Source organism: Pituophis catenifer, unplaced genomic scaffold (genome assembly GCF_029215685.1).
Source record: "Pituophis catenifer annectens isolate HBS135680 unplaced genomic scaffold, rPitCat1.0.hap2 SCAF_12, whole genome shotgun sequence".
Lineage (NCBI taxonomy): Eukaryota > Metazoa > Chordata > Lepidosauria > Squamata > Colubridae > Pituophis > Pituophis catenifer.
This window is the reverse complement of record NW_027256892.1, coordinates 12,847,481-12,866,777: the sequence shown is the minus strand read 5'-3', so window position 1 is coordinate 12,866,777 and position 19,297 is coordinate 12,847,481. Positions and strand designations below refer to the sequence as shown.

The window sequence follows — 19,297 nt, the reverse complement described above, 5'->3', positions numbered from 1 at the left end:
TGGGAGCGGGTGAGAAAATAATGAAATCCAAGCATTAGACTTGGATATTGCTGGTATGTGCACCATCTGCATTTGTGGAGAAGAGCTGAGTCAAGAGTATTCATAGTTGTTCTTCATTGATCGTGTAATTTAGCTACATGCAAAAATTCAATACAGGTAGTGAATTATGACCACAACTGAGCCCAAAATTTCTGTGGCTAAGTGAAACAGTCATTAAGTGAATTTTACCCCATTTTTTTTGTGTTTTTCATGAGCCTTGGTGGTGCAGTGGTTAGAGTGCAGTACTGCAGGCTACTTCTGCTGACTGCCGGCTGCCTGCAATTTGGCAGTTCAAATCTTACCAGGCTCAAGTTTGATTCAGCTTTCCGTCCTTCTGAGGTGGGTAAAATTAGGACCCAGATTGTTGAGGGAAATAGGTTGACTCTGTAAACCCCTTAGAGAGGGCTGTAAAGCACTGTAAAGCGGTATATAAGTCTAAGTGCTATTGCTATGGCTATTTTACAATCTATCTTGAGTGAATCACTGCAGTGGTTAAGTTAGTAACCCGACTGTTAAGCAAATCTGATTCCCTCATTGAGTTTCCTTGTCAGAAAGTTGCAACATGACCTGGGACAGAGCAGCCGTCATAAATATGAGTCAAACATCTGAATTTTGATCACTTGACTTATGGTGATGCTGCAACAGTCATAAGTGTGAAAAGTGATCATTAGTTACTTTTTTCAGTGTTGTTGTAACTTCAAACAGTCACTAAATAAAGTGCTGTAAGGATAGCTTCCACAAAATTTCCACCCATCCTAATCAAAGGTGGTATTCAGCTGGTTCGGTTCTACCCAGTCGGTAGTAATGATTCTGCACAGTTCGGAGAACTGGCAAATCGCGCCACTGGTTGGCCCCGCCCTGCCACCCCACCCCCTACCTATATAGCTTGCCTTTGCCACACAGCCCAGCTAATCTCCACACCTTGCCTCTGCGCCTCACCTACTCTGCTCACCAAAGGTAAGCATGCCACCCACTTGCCCTTTGCCTCGGGTCGGGGCCCGGGGATGCGCCATTCCCTGACTCCGGCCTTGCCCTGAAGCCTCCGCCTGCTCGCCATTTGCCTCGGCTGGGTCGGGGAATGCATCATTCCCCCGTTCCATCCTTGCCCCGAGCCTCTGCCTGCATGCCGCTGCCCCCCTCTGGTTTCAAACTACGCCCCCCCAGGACAAAGCAATTTATTCAGCTTGCAGCCTGCCGCGCTAGGCCGAAGGCTGCGGGGAGTGGGATCAGCGTGGACGCAGAAGGGCCAAAGCGGTTTAGGAATGGACTGGACAGTTCTTCTTACCTGTAAGAAGTCCCATCTGGAAAATGATGCAGTGGAGATCTTGCAGCTGCTTCTTCCATCCCTTGCCAAGCCTCAGTCGCTCACAGAGATGCTCCATGTGCTCTCCACCAAGTCGGCAGCTGCTTCTTTCCACTATTGCTTTTGCTGGGAGAGCGTCTTGTGCAATTTAGAAGCTTTCCTCTAAGTCCCATCCGGAAAGCGCTGCGGCTGAGAGAAACAGCATTCAACATGGCAGCTGCTTCTCTGTGCTGCAGCACTTTCCAGATGGAACTTAGAGGAAAGCGGCGGCTCACAGCTGCTAAATTGCACAAGATGCTCTCCCAGCAGTGTGGAGAGAAGCAGCCGCTGCCCCGGAGAGCAAAGATGGAGGGTAGCAGGCTCCAAAAGGCTGCTTGGTTGAGCCGCACCACATGATGGAAGCCGTGCGCATGCGCATGCACGGAAGCCGTGCACGTGTGTGTACGTGCGCTCACATTTTCGGCGAACCGATGGTGAAATTATTTGAAACCCACCACTGCTCATAACAAGCAGCCACCAAAGACCATCCTGGAACTATGGAAGACAAATCAGGAGCTACAGGGTAACTGGACACAATCACACAACTGTCTTCCCCCTGGTCCAGAGCAATCTTGGCCTGTATGGAAATCACTAAACAGACTGTATCCTGGGTAGGGAGGTCAAAGGTCAATCTAAGAAAATGGGGCTTCCCTATAAAAGATACTCTATGTCAGAGGTCTTCAAACTTGGCAACTTTAAGAATTCCCAGAGTTGAAGTCCACAAGTCTTAAAGCTGCCAAGTTTGAAGATCTCTGCTCTATGTGAATGTGGAGAAGAGCAATCCATCTCATGATGTCCTTCAACATGCATGGAGGAAGACCTCATGCTGATGAGAGAAAATGTCATCAAAGTGGCCCGCCAGTGGGCAAGTGTCACCTAGTATTAAACCTATTTATTTTATATACTTTTTACATGTACTATATATCTCTATGACTTATTTTATACTTATTTTTCCTGCTCAGTGTTGAACATTATATGTCTATAATTTGAAAATGGTTCTGACACAAATAAAGAAGTGAAAAAAGTTACTGAGATGTTCTCCTTTAGGGGGAAAAAATTGAGCAAATTTCCATCAAATCGAAGGGGAATGGTTTTGAAAATGTAGAAGAAACTTAGCTCACCACTAACATGAACCCAGAGGCTTTGTTCCCATTTCTCCCTGGGCCTCTCCGAGAAGGACAGAGTCTGCTATTTCAGCAGCTTCACAGTGAAAGGAAAAAAAAAGAGTCTTGAGTAAATATTTAGCCTTGTCCCCAAAGCTAACATCACAAAAGCAAAGGCTGCACTTAGGAGAGGTTGCTGCCCAACCCCCAAGCTTTGCAGCTGGAGACTCGTGGCTAACATCTGCCCTTGAGAAGGAGTAGCAACAGGCAACGTATGCTCCTGCCAGCTGGGATTCTTCTCTCTGATGGCTCTTCAGAATGCAATGCCTGGCCATGAAATCTGGCCTCCAGACCAAAGAAGCTGGCTTGGTTTCTTAACATGGGAGATAGTTGAATCCATTAACATCAGGGTCTCATTTTCCCCCATATTCAGTTTATTCTAATCACTATAGCCTGTATATCCTAACACATGCATTTTCATACCAAAGTTTGCCTTACATAAATATTTTTCCAAGCATTTTTCCTTCATCTAATGGGGTTTTATGCTGTTTTACACCATGAGTACATTGTTGGAGGGTTTGGTTTTTTTTTTTGTTTTTTTTTTTGCATTTTCCACTTCCAGTTTATATACATACTTTTAGATTTCTGGAGGTGCTTCAGAAGGATAACTGGACATTGTATGTTGATTGAGGAAGTGAGATCTTGATCATAGGATCAAAATGCAAACGGAGCAAAATTCTCCAGATGCAACTGCAGTTATTTTCGTGAGTTTTTTGCCCAAGAGATTTTTGTGCCTAGCAAAGTTGATTTTCTTCATGATTGTCTTTAGCTAACTTGACTGATAGTTGGGGCATTCTGCTACTTTTGAAGTTGGGGAGAAGCAGGGACAAGACTGGCTACATATCAATCTCAATTCTGTATCTCTATCTCCTATCTATCTATCTATCTATCTATCTATCTATCTATCTATCTATCATCTCTCTTTATCATTCTCTCTCTCTTGTCTATCATCTACCTATCTACCTATCTATCCATCCATCCATCCATCCATCCATCTATCCATCCATATAACTAAGCCTCATATAACTAAACTATTAGAATCAATATTTTTTCCATTTTTGTGCACAGGGCAGGGTTTAAAGCTTATAACAATAGTTTTGTCTCTTAAATAATCTGTGAACCAAAAAGGAGGTCTGGAAGTATTGTCCGCTTCCTCAGTGTGAACATGACCCTGATCATACCTTCTGTGTGCGCACACATGCATCTCATCATCATCATCATCTTCTTCTTCTCTGTCTCTGGCTGTCTGGCTGTCTGTCTCTCTCGCCTACCATCTATCTATCTATCTATCTATCTATCTATCTATCTATCTATCTATCTATCTATCTATCATCTATTACAAGGAGTTTTCTCAGTAGTGTTTTGAATTGACAACAATTTAAAATTTTTCTCCTGGCTTTGAGGTTGCAGGAAATGTTTATATAGCAGTTCTATATGGCATGAGATTCTTTGGTTCCTATTCTTGCCATTCCTATATATATTGACCAGGCAGTTTCCCAAGAATCAAGACATGATTGAACAGATACATACATACCTACATAGGAATATAATGCAAACAAGTGAACCAGAGAATTGAAAATGTCATATACTGTAGTTATAACTTTCTAAAACATCAATAATTAGTTATGAATAATTACATCTCTTCTGTGTCCTGTTACCAGATTAAAAATCACAATTGAACTTAAGCTAAAAATGAATACCGTAGCCAAAACCAGCAACAAAATATAAATCAAATGAAATTGTGCACTGTAATAAATTCAGCTCATTTTATTAAAATCTATTCTGATTTAAACACCTCATAACATTAAAATATAGATTCTGTGCATAACCCCCCACCCGAAATTTCAAATATGGTATCAGCCCATGTTTTACATTATAATTTAAGAGTGGTTCCCAGGTTAAGCTGAAATCTTTGTCAGACTTGTTTCTCAGATAGGAAATTATTCTAGATACTGAAGCATATTCCCATAGTTTAGTTAGCCATTCATCCATTGAAGTTATACATTTTAAGGCTCATATAACTAAGCAATTAAAATCAATATTTGTTTCCATTTCCGTGCACAGGGCAGTGTTTAAAGCTTATAGCAATAGTTTTGTCTCTTAAATAATCCGTGAACCAAAAAGGAGGTCTGGAAGTATTGTCCCCTTCCTCAGGGTGAACATGTCCCTGATCATACCTTCTGTGTGCACACACATGCACACCCACACATACCACTAAAAACATCTGCCTATGACCAGAACAAATATTCAGAATTCTTTTCTGGGAAAGCAAGCAACAATTAAAAGGTTCTGTCCTAACTGGAGGATCTTGAAATGTGTGAGATCACTGCTGTGATAGGTGAATTAATCAATAATCGTAGTGCTTATCAGAGTTTAGGGTTTCAAGGCTATTGATCACTGCAGCCTGCAGATAGCACTTCTCCCTGGTGTCTCAAATGATGGCCTCTTTTTTATGTGTGTTTGTATATGTTCCAGCCTCAGCTGGGATTCTGGCTTTTAAGCTTCGTCTGGGGTCAAGGGGTTTCTTTTCCTTTGGCACAAATTAGGCATTGTATTTTGGATTCATAGCAAATTGAAACATGTGCTCCTTCCCAGATCATTTATAGGAATAAAGATTCTCAGAGTTTGGCCTGTTGCCTTACTGGTGGCATGTTTGGGAACTCTGGCACGATTTTATTTTGTTGATGGAGTGATTCATATGGTTTCTCTGGCAGATGTACAAAATAAAATAAAAAAAAAAACCAAATATGATCAACAAATTAAGGCATACCAGCCATAAAATCCTAACTTTAAAACAGATTTTTGAGGTGGCTTCTCTTTGCCTTCTCTGTATGACATAGAGTGGAATTGTTCTAGCATATTAAAGAAATGATGTGGTGAGGAGGTGGGTATTTTGTTGTGAAGTTAGATAAATAAATTGATTTGATGTAAATTAGTCTATACTGTTTAGTATATATCCCTTTAGTCAGGAAGGAAGGAAAAGTGGTGATTTTCCTGTGTGGTGAAAAGTGTGGTAGGCATCCAGTTTGCATCTGATTGATAAAGGGAAGCAAAATATCAGTGATTTTTCCCAAACATAACCTAAGTAAGCTGAGCCCAAAGTTCTCTCTCCTTTTTCTAAGACATTAACATTTCATCTACCAATCAATAGATTGGATAATTAATTTTCGAATTAATTTTTTTTAAAAGGTACTCTTATTGGCACGAGGAAATGATTTAATGAATGATGTGGGGAAGGGATGCTGCCTAGGAAATAATCAGAGAAGAAAGGCAGGAGCTCTGAGTGGCTTAATGATCAGAGACAGAAATTTAGGAAAGACTTGTCCTAATGGATGAAGCAGTTAAAAGTGGTGACGGACATTTGTACCTTCAGACTTGCAAAATTCTGTTAATGGAGTTGAAGAGCAGGGAGAATTGGGAGAGGTGGAATTAAATATGTCATCAGCTTAGAGTTGTTGCGTTCCCATAAGCAATCCAAGTCCAACTCCTCCTGAACCCCGTTAACTCTTATGTGGTACCAACTTATTATTGAACTTTAGTTGACCACATTCTTGTGTGTAGGCTTGAATAAATATTCTATACTGCAGCTTATCCGATGGTCCCAATTTTTTGTACTTGATAGTAATCTTACAATAAAGTACAATTAGCTCATCAAGTCATGTTTCGTGTCTGGTTTACCCTGGAGGGCTGACAAGTGCAAAATTTGGGGGGTGTTGTTTATGTTAAAGCCTCTTCTGACTTTGTGCCTGCTGTGAAGCACCATTTTTCATCTAGAAATATGCTTTTGTTTTCTTCTGAAAGAGAGGTCTCAATTCCCATTGATTAACTAAAGCAGTGAGTTGGCAAGATGTCTTTAATAAAGCCATAATCTTTGTGAAAGGCCTTTCTGATCTTTATCTCTCTGATTGCTTCTTGCCCTGGGTCTTTAGATATTTGAAGGAGGATGTCATGTTTACCCCCAATCTTCTCCAGGCTGAAAATATTCCAATGGCAACATACTTTACAGGACTTTCCCCCCACACATTCTACAAGTTGACCATCATCATTGCTTTTTATACAACCATATCCTATCTTGTTCCTAGGTGTGTAAATATATATCTGTTTGAAGGCCATCGTGTTTATCCTTCCCATGTTTCATTCCACTGCTTTAGGGCTGATTTTCCGTTTTCCCAAGATGTTTTGGGATATTATAAAGTAATAATTTCCCTACTTGTGCTTAAAGCCATAATAGTTGATAAAGGAATTCTCTAACCTGAAAGAAGTGAAAGATGGAATTTGTCTTGATGTGGGGGGTGGGGTGAGAAAATGCACCTCTCTGGCAATTAAACCATGGTTTATCATAGAATCTAAAGCAGACCACAATCTCTCAATTGTCCCAAAGGTGCTTTTTCAAAAGGCAACTGGACTTTCTATGTTTCTCTCTCTCTCTCTTTTTTTTTAATTTGATTTATATGCCGCCCTTCTCCGGAGACTTAGGGCAGCTTATAGTGCATTAAGCAATAGCCTTCATACTTTTGTATATGTACTCTTGAAGATGTTTCACTTGTCATCCAAGAAGCATCTTCAGTTCTGACTCATCCAAGATGATTATTGGATGAGAAGCACAACATCTTCAAGAGAAAAAACACCAAAAGTCCTGTTGCCTTTTCAAAAAGCAATTTTGGGACAACCATGACCTGGAAGACTGAGAATCTCCATAAATCCCTCAATTGGTTCCCTGATAACTTGCCCTTCTTTGATTTGGGGCCTTCCTGATCTTCTCCTGAGTTAATACTTTCTTTTTCTACTTCTTGAACCTCAGCTTCTCGTCCTCGCCTTGAAGATTCATCTCCACGGATAATAGAGCATCCGTCCGACCTCATTGTATCTAAGGGGGAACCAGCAACACTCAACTGCAAAGCCGAAGGACGGCCCACACCCATCATTGAGTGGTACAAAGATGGTGAGCGAGTGGAAACAGACAAGGAAGATCCCCGGTCTCATCGCATGCTGCTGCCCAGTGGCTCTCTCTTCTTCCTGCGCATCGTGCATGGACGGAGGAGTAAACCGGATGAAGGCGTTTATGTTTGTGTCGCTAGAAACTATCTGGGTGAGGCTGTCAGCAGGAATGCCTCCCTGGAGGTAGCCAGTAAGTAGATTTTTTTTTGTCTGAACATGATGACCTGGATATATTGGATATCCTGCTTTGTTAGTTTGACATGAGTGAGGAGTTATGGGTTGGTAAGGAGTTACCTTGAACTTGGGTTACACATTGCGTGCACCAGACCTGGATTTTGAGATGAATAATCTTGTGGCAATCTTCAGATGTATTTAGCAGGCTGCCTAATTGTAGCTTTGCAATTTCCCATTTCATTAGAAAGAAGCTATGTTATATATCTGGATGTTACAATAAAGCATTTGGGAACTGGATGGTGTATTTTTTTACGTTAAGATGAAGAGTTTTAGGCTTTGAAAAATATATTTGTCGAAATTTACTCGTCTGCCCAAATACAAGAGAATCTATAAAATGTTGCACGTAGCCTCAACCAGCAGGAGAATTGCTCTTCAAATTTTTTGGCAGTTGCTCAATATTCTTCTCTAGGAAACTTCATTCTCTTCTCTCCTTTCCTTTTCTGTTTTCTCCCAGAAGTGTCATTCAACATTCCAGAGCTGCTTAATCTTCACTGAACCATTCAGCTCTTTTGGGGAGTTAGATATAGATACAAATAAAAAAAATTGGAAGTATCTTTCTAGCTATCTAATTTGCAAACCTTGAAGCTGAGCTTGGCAGTATCTTTTTGTGTTTCAATGCCACATGAACCCATCTTGTGGATGTTAAATATTTATTTCTGGTTTGACATGGAATTGGCTGTAGAGGGTTTGATCGGGTTTACTGTTGTTGTAGTTTCAGCAATAATATAGCTTTAGGAATTCACCGACTACTCTAGACTTTTTAACAATAGTACAGCCCAACAGTAGACCCAAGATTAAATCATGAAAATCTAATTAATGTCAGGGTTCCAAGTAACACCCCCAATGAAAGAAGACTCTGAGGCTTGGAGTTCCTCAAAGTTCCATTTTATTAGAGATGTCATATTGGCACATCTGGGAAAACCCGAATCTGAAAGCTTCCAGGTTTTTCACACCAAAAAGAAAATCAAAGTCCCTGCCCAGCACCCACATGTCCATCACATGGTCCAATCATCCACCATCCAAACTTAAGACACCTCCCAGTCACCTGACTCCAGGTGCCAAGGCACTGTGTCCTTGACTCTTTGAGAAAGGAATGTTATTATGACTATATATCACCCATGCTCCATACAATCCTCCCTTCCAATTTCCCACAGTAGTACATGTGGCAGGCCTGAAGGCCCAATGCAAAAGATGGCTTCCAGGCCCAACAATTATAGTATTGTATGGTTGTTTGCAGTACAACAGCATCCTTCTCTGTCATGGACATCCTTTAGATGTCTTGACTTTAGCTTTCAGATTTTACAGTCATTGCTGAAAATTTGGAAGTGGAAATCTATGAATCCAGCAAGTACCAAGGCTGGGAAGAATGATCGACAGTATTGAAAAGTTCAATCTTGGTACCTACTTTTCTTTTCTTTGAATTATATATACTTCAAAATTGCTTGACCCTTTCTGTCTGCTTAGCACATGAATTTATGTACTATCTTTTATGGCTGACTGTGAACCATATAGTCTCCTTCACAAATATGTATCTTCTAGATGCATTTGGGATTACAGATCTTGATATTCCCATGCTGCCTGTAATAACAACTTAGCTGGAAGATTCCAAGATACTGTTTTCAGTTCCTGGAGATCATGGCATGCTGTTGCTTTTCAGTAGAAGTTTGAGCTTCTGACCATCTTGGTTGCATGAGTTTGGTATAAGGAATAAAGGAAAAAGGTTAGCTTAGTCTCATGAATGAAGGAAAATATATGTGTCCCTGGATAATGTTGAAGAATCTTAACTGGGTTGATCACCAGGACCAGAGGTTTAGTCTTTCAAGCTGTTGGACTCCAGCACAAGTCCAAAAGCTTGTTAGCTTAGTTTAACCAAAATCACAGTTTTCTGTCTGCCATGAAGCAATTTTTACATATCTTCCAGTTTTATTTCTTTTATGTTAGCAGGTTAGATGAAGTTTGATGGCCTGTGAGATCAGATGTTCTCGTATTGATGGGTGCTTACTGGCTTTGTTCTTAGTGACAGTTTTAGAGTGTCTTCCTACATTTCATTGATATTGTGTTTTGCCTTGTTTTTAATGTGTTGTTAGATGTCCAGGGATGCATCCACGAGATGAACAGTCACATAAGTCAATTTAATTCATTAATTAATGTTGCTTGAGCATCTTCTATGTCATATTTTACTTTGATCTCTACTTTGATGAGTTACTGAGATTCAGTCCCAGTGTCTTTCCTTCCTTGTTGAAACTGAACTGATCTGAAAAAAAGGAATAGAAAGCTCAGAATAATAGAACAGAATAATAGAGTTGAGAGGGGCCTTGGAGATCTTCTAATCCAAACTCCTGCTCAGGCAAGAAACCATGTACCATTTCAGGCAAATTGTTGTCCAATCTCTTCTTAAAAACTTCCAGTGTTGGGGTATTCACAACTTTTGGAGGCAAGTTGTTCCACTGATTAATTGTTCTAACTGTCAAGAAATTTCTCCTTAATTCTAGGTTGCTTCTCTCCTTGCTTAGTTTCCATCTGTTGCTTCTTGTTCAGGTGCTTTGGAGAATAGGTTGATGCCCCCTCTTCTTTGTGACAGCCCCTCAAATATCGGAACACTGCTGTCATGTTGCCCCTAGTCCTTCTTTTCATTAAACTAGACAAACCCAATTCCTGCAACCGTTCATTATATGTAGCTCAAGACAATTCCTTGGAGATTGCAGTGTGCCGTAAAGAAGCATGGGTTTTCTTTTCTAAAAAAGGAGCTTTACCCCAAGATGGAGCAACCTGTGGCTCAGATACATTCTCCTTTTCCATGGCTTGTGCCCCCCCCCATCCTCAAGATAATGTCTCTGAAATTGAGTAGCAAAGAGCCGCATCCTACCAGCATGATTTTCTGTCATTTTTAGCAGAAAGAGATAAAATGCATTAACTCTAAAAAGAAATGAGGATAAAGGGCTGCAAATTTCACCAGCCCCCTCTGGAGATAATACCATGATGCTATCATGATTATGCTAGCTCTCAGCTACTCCAAAAATTGATTCTTTTGTGGCGGGGGCAACCAGTACAGCCCCTGGCTACAAAAACTTCATTTTGCAGTCCTTCTTACTGCTGTGTGTATATGTAAGGAAGAACATATCCAGACCGGGAGGACTAGCTCCCTATCTTTTTCAAAATAGTTTTCTTTTCACTTATGTGCTGGAGATGTGAAAATGACAGGTTTTCTGTTCCACTGCTCATCTCTCGTTTGTTCTCTTCTCTTGCTCCAGTTTCCTTCAAATGCCTCCTCCCCTACAGGCTGCACCATTCTGCATTGATTGAAAGTAAAAAGGCCCAAACTAGGAAGAAAAGAGAACTAATCTCATTTTTTGGGGGATTGGGAGCTGTTTGCTTAGCAATATGAGATAAGCAAGAAGTCAAATGAGAGACAAAAAGGAAACTAGATATGAATTCAGTCCATTTTTTTTTTAATTTGATTTATATGCCGCCCTTCTCCGAAGACTCAGGGCGGCTTACAATGTGCACTGCTTCTTTCCTTCTTCACTGACCACCCTGACCTGGGTGGATTTGGGATGACAGGAAACCAGTTTGACTGTTTTCCTGTCATGATGCCCATTCTTGGTTGCCTTGAGGTTGGATCAGAGGTGGGTTCTGACCAGTTCTGGAGGTTCTGACCAGTTCTGGAGAACCGGTAGCAGAAATTTTGAATAGTTCGGAGAACCGGTAGTAAAAATTCTGACTGGCCCCGCCCCCATCTGCCTCCCAAGTCCCAGCTGATCGGGAGAAAATGGAGATTTTGCAGTAACCTTCCTCTGGAGTGGGGTGGGAATGGAGATTTTACAGTATCCTTCCCCTGCCATGCCCACCAAGCCACACCCACAGAACCGATAGTAAAAAATTTTGATACCCACCACTGGGTTGGATCTACTAAGATATTTCTTTCCAATGAAGACTTTATAATTTTGCTTGTACTTCTTCAGATGTTTTGAACTACTGCTCCCAGAATTCCTTTGCGTTTGCAATTTGCATGGTCTGAAGGTGTCAAACATCTGGAAGGGGCATCCAATTTTATATTTTAGATGTAAGCCTTTTTTCCCCAAGTAAATTCATTAAAGATTATATTTTACAAACTAAAAGAAAAATAAAAAAGGTCCAAAGGGGAAAAAACAGGAAAGGCATAAAGAATAGAACAGGAAAAAAACACATACAGTTAACTATCAACTTATAACCATTTGCTTAATGATCAGAGTTGTGATGGTGCTGAAAAAAAGTGGCTTATGATCAATCATCACACTTACAACCATTGCAGCAACCCCACAATCATAGAGTTACAACTCCAGCCAATGTCTGGCAGTCTTTTCATGAGATACAAGTGTCTGGAGCACTTGAGGGTGATTTCTGTTCCTCTCCCTTGTCCATAGAGGTTTTGTTCTTTGTCCATAGAGGTTTTGCCAGCTCTTTGTTCTTTGACATATTTGTTGGCTATGCTTTTAATAGAGCCATTTTCAATCTGCCATTCTTCTCTGGAAACATATCTTAGATATAAGGAGGCAGCCTATATAATTTGGCTAAAGGAGCTTCTTGCTGAAGGTTTTTGGAATGCTTCAGAAGGCTTGGAGGCAGAAGAACAGAAGTAGGAAGGAAGCAATATTAGCATGCTTGTGTTATATGGACAGGACCCAGATTCAGTCCCTGGCATCTCCTTGAAGAGACCTATGTCATATGCATATCGTAAAGCATCATTGAAAAACTGTTGCTTATCTTTAGTGTTAAAAAAAACCTTATAGCATTCAGCCAGATGCCTCTAGAAAAAAGGCATGCAAGACCTCAGGACTGTAAACTGTCCTACTGATGATATTGAGAAACAGGCAGACTCTCGAAGTACTATGTAAAAATACCACTTTTACCTGCTGCCCATAGCTTCTATGCTGCCAACTCCTGGCATACAGCCATCATGGTTAATAGCTTCCATCATTTGCCCCATTCTGTTTTGAACCTCATTAAGTTGCCAGCCAATTCTACACTTGGCAATTCACTATGTAGACAAACCCTTCCTCTTGTCTGTCCCTTTTAGTTTGCCTGGGTGGCACCCCTCTGTGCAGATTGTAATTTTATGTAAAAGTTGGAGAATATGTAATTTAATCTTGGAAATGTTTTAGGACAAAAACGCAATGAGAATCAGAATTGTCAACAATGGGGGGGGGTAAAAGATCCATGGGGTGGTGTAGTGGTTGGAATTTAGTATTGCAGGCTAACTGACTGCTCACTGCCAGGAGTTCGATCCGGACCAGTTCAAGGTTGGCTCAGCCTTCCATCATTCTGAGGTCGATAAAATGAGGACCCAGTTTATTGGGGGCAATATGCTGAGGTAAACTGCTTATAGAGAGGGCTGCAAAGCACTGTGCAGAGAGGTACATAAGTCTATGTGCCATTGCTATTGTGTGCTTTAATCAGTGTGCTTTAATCCTGTAGCATTGGTTCTGCTTACGAAAAATGGTCCAGTAGGCATCTTGTATGACATGCCCAGTTCTATGCCAGCAAGTCAAGGTTCTACTTTTTATTCTGGACATTTTCTAACAAACTAAGCCAAGAACAAATCCTCAATTCATAGAGGTCCATTCAGTTCTTCTGATAAACTCTTTCTGGCAACCTGTTCAACTGCATTCCTGGCCAGCTCTTTCAACCTGTGTGGGTGCCTTAGGGATGGGGGTAAAATCCATTTTGGTTATTTATCTACCCTGACCTCAGAGCCCATCTCCTGCAAGGCTGTCCAAGGTGCTCTCAGCCCATTGTCTTGCTAATGGTTTGATAGAGACAAAGATCAACAAACAAACCTTGTGAAAAGCCTTCAGGTCTGCGGAAAGTGACACAAGAAAAATGATGGCCTTCCTTTAAGACAAGGCCAAATGCTAGAAGCGAGGGAAATGAGATGCTAGCTCTGCTAAGCACTTGGAATCACTAATATTTACAGGCATTTCCTCAGCTGAACTTCATATAATGCTATCAAATGTGTGTGTGTTTGTGGTTGTGGTTGTGGTTGTGGTTGTGTTTCTGTGCTAGAAGAATCTTAGGCTGCTTTGCGGCTATCATTGGGGTTGACAGGAGGTTATGGCCAAAATAAAGCTATCAAAATTAAATTGTTCTCTGATGAGTAAAGTGTCAGCACTTCAACCTGCATTTACTCTAGTGCTGACATAAGAAGGAGAAGCGAAGGCGTCTGGAAAGGGACGTTTGACTTTTCACCTACTTATTTTCTCTAGAGATAATATCCCCTAGGAGATGGGATGGGGGGGGAATTCCTTTGAGCTGGAGTAGATTAGGGGTAGAATGATTTGGAAGATGGCCAATGAGTGCGGGGGAGTGGGGAACGGAAAGGGAGGGTTTGGGGGCTGGACGTCAGTGTTGGCTTCATTTGGAGTCGGGTTAGAATGTCGTGCTTAATAAATAGGAGTTTTTGTTCAAAGACTTTGTTTGAAATGCAATTTATTTGAGACGACCTCGAAACTTGACATAAAGTAAACTTAAAATAGATGGGCAGGTTTTCCAAGGGCGGGGCCTCCTTTGTAGAATTTTCTAACATTGCAACTGTGAAAAGCCATCAGAGAATCTCTAAATAAATGTTCTTATTCACAGTGGACATCCATTTGTCTGAAATAGTATTGAGTTTTCTGCTCGGGCAGGCAGTTGGACTGGAGGATCTCTGGAGTCCCCTCCAACTCTGTTATTCTGTTTTTCTTTCTATGATGACATATACCATCCCATCAACCCCAAGGAAAGTCTGGAATGCCATGGGCAGGGGGTTGGGCTAGATGTCTCCAAGGTCCCTTCCAACTCTATTATTCTATGCTTTATATTCTAAAAGGTCAACTTGCTTCACATTGAATGAAACAGTCCTTTAGATTGGCAGATAGTGGGTGCAGAGAGCTAAGAGAAGACAAGGCAAGAAGTCCTTGGCTAGATTTGCAAGTTGGACTTAGGTCAAATGTTCATGAATTTTGCAAAGCCTCTGTTTTGCAAATCTAGTTGTGGTTTATTCCATGAATGTGCTTAATCAAACCATGCTTTAACATGGGGTTTCTGGTAGTAGCTGTGGTTGTACATTGAAAGTTATCTGTACAGCTGTTTTACACCTTAAGTGATCTTTCTTTCTTATTCTACACTATATAATCAAGGAAGTAAGTTACTTAGAGAAAGTAAAGAAAGTGAAACTGAGTGGCTGTTATTCTGAGTGACAGTCCTGCTTCTTAAAACACTAACTGTTGATTGCCTTTTTTCTCACATTTGAAAATGTCTGTTTTCTCTTTATGTAATTGTCCCTGTCCCACAGATTTTCCCACCGTCTGGACAAGTTTCCTAGTCATAAAAAAATATCATAAATAAAAGAAACATTTTATTCATTGCAACAATAATACAGAATACACTATAATATGATAAATGCATAATAAAAACATTTGTAACAATAACATTTTATATTGTAATTATGCTTACATGCCTATTAATTATTATTTAAATGAGTACTTTTCCATTGAATGAATATTTTTTGTCAATGTATCATCTTCTAACAATATATTGGAAATATCTGAACAAGAAATATCCTTCATATTGAATTTTAGGGCAAGTGGTGCAGCTAGAGTATCAACATTCAATCTCAATTTCTCACTTTTCCAAAAATCATTAGCAATTGAAAAAACACTTTCAACTGCTGCATTAGTTCCAGGGCAGCACAACATAAATTGAACAAGAATAAATAAATTTTCACATGGAATATGTTCATTTTTGAAATGGCTGAATATTTCCACCATCTTTTATCAATTTCAACATGTTTATTTTACCATTGTATTAATTTTTAAGAATTTAAAAATACATTCAGACTTCTAATTTCATCAAAGAGACAATTCTGAAACAATAACATAAGCGAATAAACTTGTAATAAAAATACATATTTGGAAATTATTAAATAGATAATGAATTAATAAAATGTGAATTATTGTGCTCACCTGTGTATGATTGAATATTCACTGAGAAAGAAGTGAGTCTAATGCGTGCATGTGTGCAGTATCGTGTTTCGGTAAGAAGTAAACAAAGCCACTTGCGCACGGCGCACTCTCTCAAAACAATGCGTCTCATAATCGCATCTCATGTACTGTACCAAGCCTTGATGAATCGTCATGTCAAATACAAATACGTCACATGCAATGGATTGGATCGGCATCAATCGAATATGGAGATTTATAGATTAGTCTTCAAATATCGAAAAGGAGGATACTTTTCGAGAGAGGACAGAACTTACACAAGGACTGTCCTCCCTAAAGGAGGATGAATGGTCATCTTATCACATGACCATTCTGAAGGTGGTCAGAGTAAATTATTGAAGATTTCCTGTTTCACCTCTACCTGAATGATTAGATTAGCATGCTCTGGAAGTTTTGATCCAGAACTTTGAAATTTTGGAGGAATGATCTGTTCCTGGCCTTGAACAATCTGCTCATCCCTATTTATACCCCCAACAGGCCAGTGATCATATCCAAATAGCATTTTCGATGCTTTCTCTAATAGACTTTCCAGGATGGAAAAATGGCTTTGAGCAAAAGGCCTGCATAATTCAAAATAGCTCTTTCCTTGCTATGCTTGGCAGTGTCCATTGATTGAAAACCCTAATCTGATCTGTTATGGTGTAGAATGCAAAGCTTTAAGATCCACTGCCACGAAAGCCACATTGGAAATCTATGGAAATTGGGTTGCTTATCCCTCTTGATACATAACTATTTGCATAAAGTTTCCTTAGCTGTGCATTAACTTTGCAAATGCTCCACCAGCTTAGACTATTACATCTTAGCAGCAGGGTGGTAGCTGCACAGAAAAATGGCCTCACTCTTTAGCATATTTCAAGGGGGTGCTGAGCAATTCAAGAGCTCATTTTGCACCCTGAAGGGCACAGCCAGCCAGCCTGCTTGCTGATCTGTTATATGTGCATGAATGTCTATAGCAGGGGCGTCCAACTTTGGCAATCTTAAGACTTGTGGACTTCAACTCCCAGAATTCCCCAGCCAGCATGGTCTATAGAATTCTATAGAATTCTGGCAGAAAATTTCGAGGCCACTGAGCTGATTCAACTCTCAGATGGCAGCTCTGTAGATACGTGGCAAAAATTACAAGGGCTTGTTTTCCAGCTTCCTCACATCTGGGAGTTTTTCTGGTTCACCTGGCAGGACTTTGCTTCCATTTCTTCTTCAAGAAATGGCAAGGGGGCTTTTGAGCTAAAGAGAAAAGATGAAAAGATCACACGCAACACAGGTTGTTGTTGGTAGCTATCTTCAGTATTTCTTGGGGTACATTAGTTAAGAGAGGGGAGGAATGGAATGGACCAAGACGAGGTCAAGTATTGAGAGGAGAGGGACTGGTCCAGCAGTTTCAGGGATGAGCAGTGGGTAAGGTGCTTAATGGTGGAATTTTATTTAATTAGCTTTTTAACTAATTTTAAAAAGGATATTGATTTAACTAATAAGTCTCTTTTAGGGTTCAGACTATACTTTTCCTCTGTCCTCATTTCAAAATGGCAGGAAACTATGCTGCCTCTTTGGATTTCTTTACTAATGTATTTAATTCCTCTCCCTCTTTATTGTTAGCCTGTGGAAAAAGAAACCTTAAGAATAGTTAAAGTAAAGGCAAAAGTTGCTGCAGCTGTCAGAAATACCTACCGATTGCCAAGCGCCCAAATTTTAATCATGCGGCCCTTAGGATGCTGTGAAGGTCGTAAGTGTGAAAACTGGTTGCAACTCATTTTTCAGTGCTGTTGTATCTTCAGTCGCTACACAAATGGTTGTAAGTCAAGGACTGCCTGTACATTGTATTAAATCCCAGCCTTTTCATGGAGATGCTAAAGGAGTAGCTGAGCTGCCTCCTTTTAAAAATGGGAAGAGGCTGAAAAATCTTCAATTCCTTTTCTTGGCTTAAATGCCTAACAGCCGAGCGTGCTGCTAATCCAAAGCTGCTCCCATGCTCGGAGCCTCCCTATCTTTTAGCTGCATCTTAGCTGTTGCTTTTAATGAAAGACTCGGAGGCATCACGTTGTGTCCGCATGAGGGATTTAAAGGAGGCGAGGTCAAAGAGGAGCTCCCAGTAGGGGGAGCAGGCCTTTAAATCAAGAGAGGAAGAAGGGCTTGAGCGAGCAGCATCTCAAAGGTGGAGTTGAGGGACGGGAACAGAATGGCCTTTTGTTGGCAGTAGAAACGGATTATTGGGCATGGTTAAAGGGTTCATCTCCTTCTGCTTTCTGTCCCATTCCTTCTTTTTTGTGCACTTCAGAATAGGAAAAGAGAAAAAATTGGCTGGTAGCAATTAGTAAGCAGCCCAACTTCTGCCTCCCCCTCCTCCTTCTGGCACAAATGGATTTTCTGCTACTTTCCCATTAAAGGATAGATTTGGCCCCAGGTAAACGGCCAAGCACCCTCCATTAAAAAGGAGGCAGCAGTTGCAGGTAGCATCTTACGAGGATGGTGACGAATGGAATGGAACCATTTTTAGACTTTGCCAAATGGTTTTGCTGGCACAGATTGGAGACTAATGCTTAGTTGAAATGCCTTTAAGTGGCAGTTAAAAAAGGCTACGGATATTTTTAGGTCCAGGGGAAGTGGGCAGGGCAACCAAATTTGTAGCAATCTGCTGAAAAACTGTACTGCTGCAACTCTGCTTTCCATGTGTGGAGAGGTTTAGGGCTAGAATCATTCTTACCATCATCAAGGTTTATCTTCCATCATCAAGGAAATTGTCTATGGACAATGCTGGCTCCCTCAGCAAAAACACAAAGATGAACACCATTGTTGTGATCTAGGCTTACCGAGTCATTACAAGTCACAATTAGTCCCAATAAACCTATTTTATTGTAACAGCTGAAAATTACGTTCATCTTCTTTGACACCCTGCCAAAGGCCTTACCTGGCAAAGCCTCACAAAGTTCAGAAACAAGCAAGAGTTGCCGACTGGAAACAGAGTTAGCAACGTTGCTTTCCTGAAAAAAGGCCCAAGTGCTTTTGTTTCTCTTTTAAGCCTTATGGGAGGGGCCAATCATCTCCTCGCCTTACTCCCGAGTCATCTCTTGCTTTAGCTATTCTTGCCTTCCTGCAGCTCTGCGCATGCATGTACTAGGAACAGGCTCCTCTTGTTCCTCTGCCTCTCTGCTGTCCGACTCTGGGGGCTCCGGATTCTGCACATCACTCCCAGATGGCCCTGGCCCCATCTCTGCCTCCAATGCAGAGCCCTCATCCGGGCCTTCCCCAGATTCCAGAAAATTAGGAGAAGTATTCCAGAAAAGCCATAGCTGTAATGACATTTATCGATGTAGAATTAATTCTATTTTAATAGATTCCTTGAGTGGAAAAATAAAGCAAGGGTGGTATCTGGTGGGAGATTTCAAGAGGCCCTTAGATGTGGGGCTGCTGATAGAGTCCCTTTGGTGCTGTCATTATCTGGATCAGCTCTCTAGTTCTACTGCCTCACCCTGTGCCTTTTCTATCAATGCAACTGGCCTTCCAAAGTTCCCTCATTCATGGGATTGGCATTGATGGGAAGAGTCTCTTCTCAACTCATGGTTTCTTGCAAC

The 19,297-nt window shown here is 40.9% G+C and overlaps 1 protein-coding gene across 1 annotated transcript in view; it reads left to right on the top strand.

Moving 5' to 3' along the window:
- Positions 1-19,297, top strand: part of ROBO3 (roundabout guidance receptor 3) — a 222,301-nt gene that overhangs the window by 33,527 nt on the left and 169,477 nt on the right. The window contains exon 2 of the mRNA XM_070952536.1: positions 7,346-7,672. Coding sequence (XP_070808637.1) covers positions 7,346-7,672 — 327 coding nt within the window. The remainder of the gene's footprint in view (positions 1-7,345; positions 7,673-19,297) is intronic.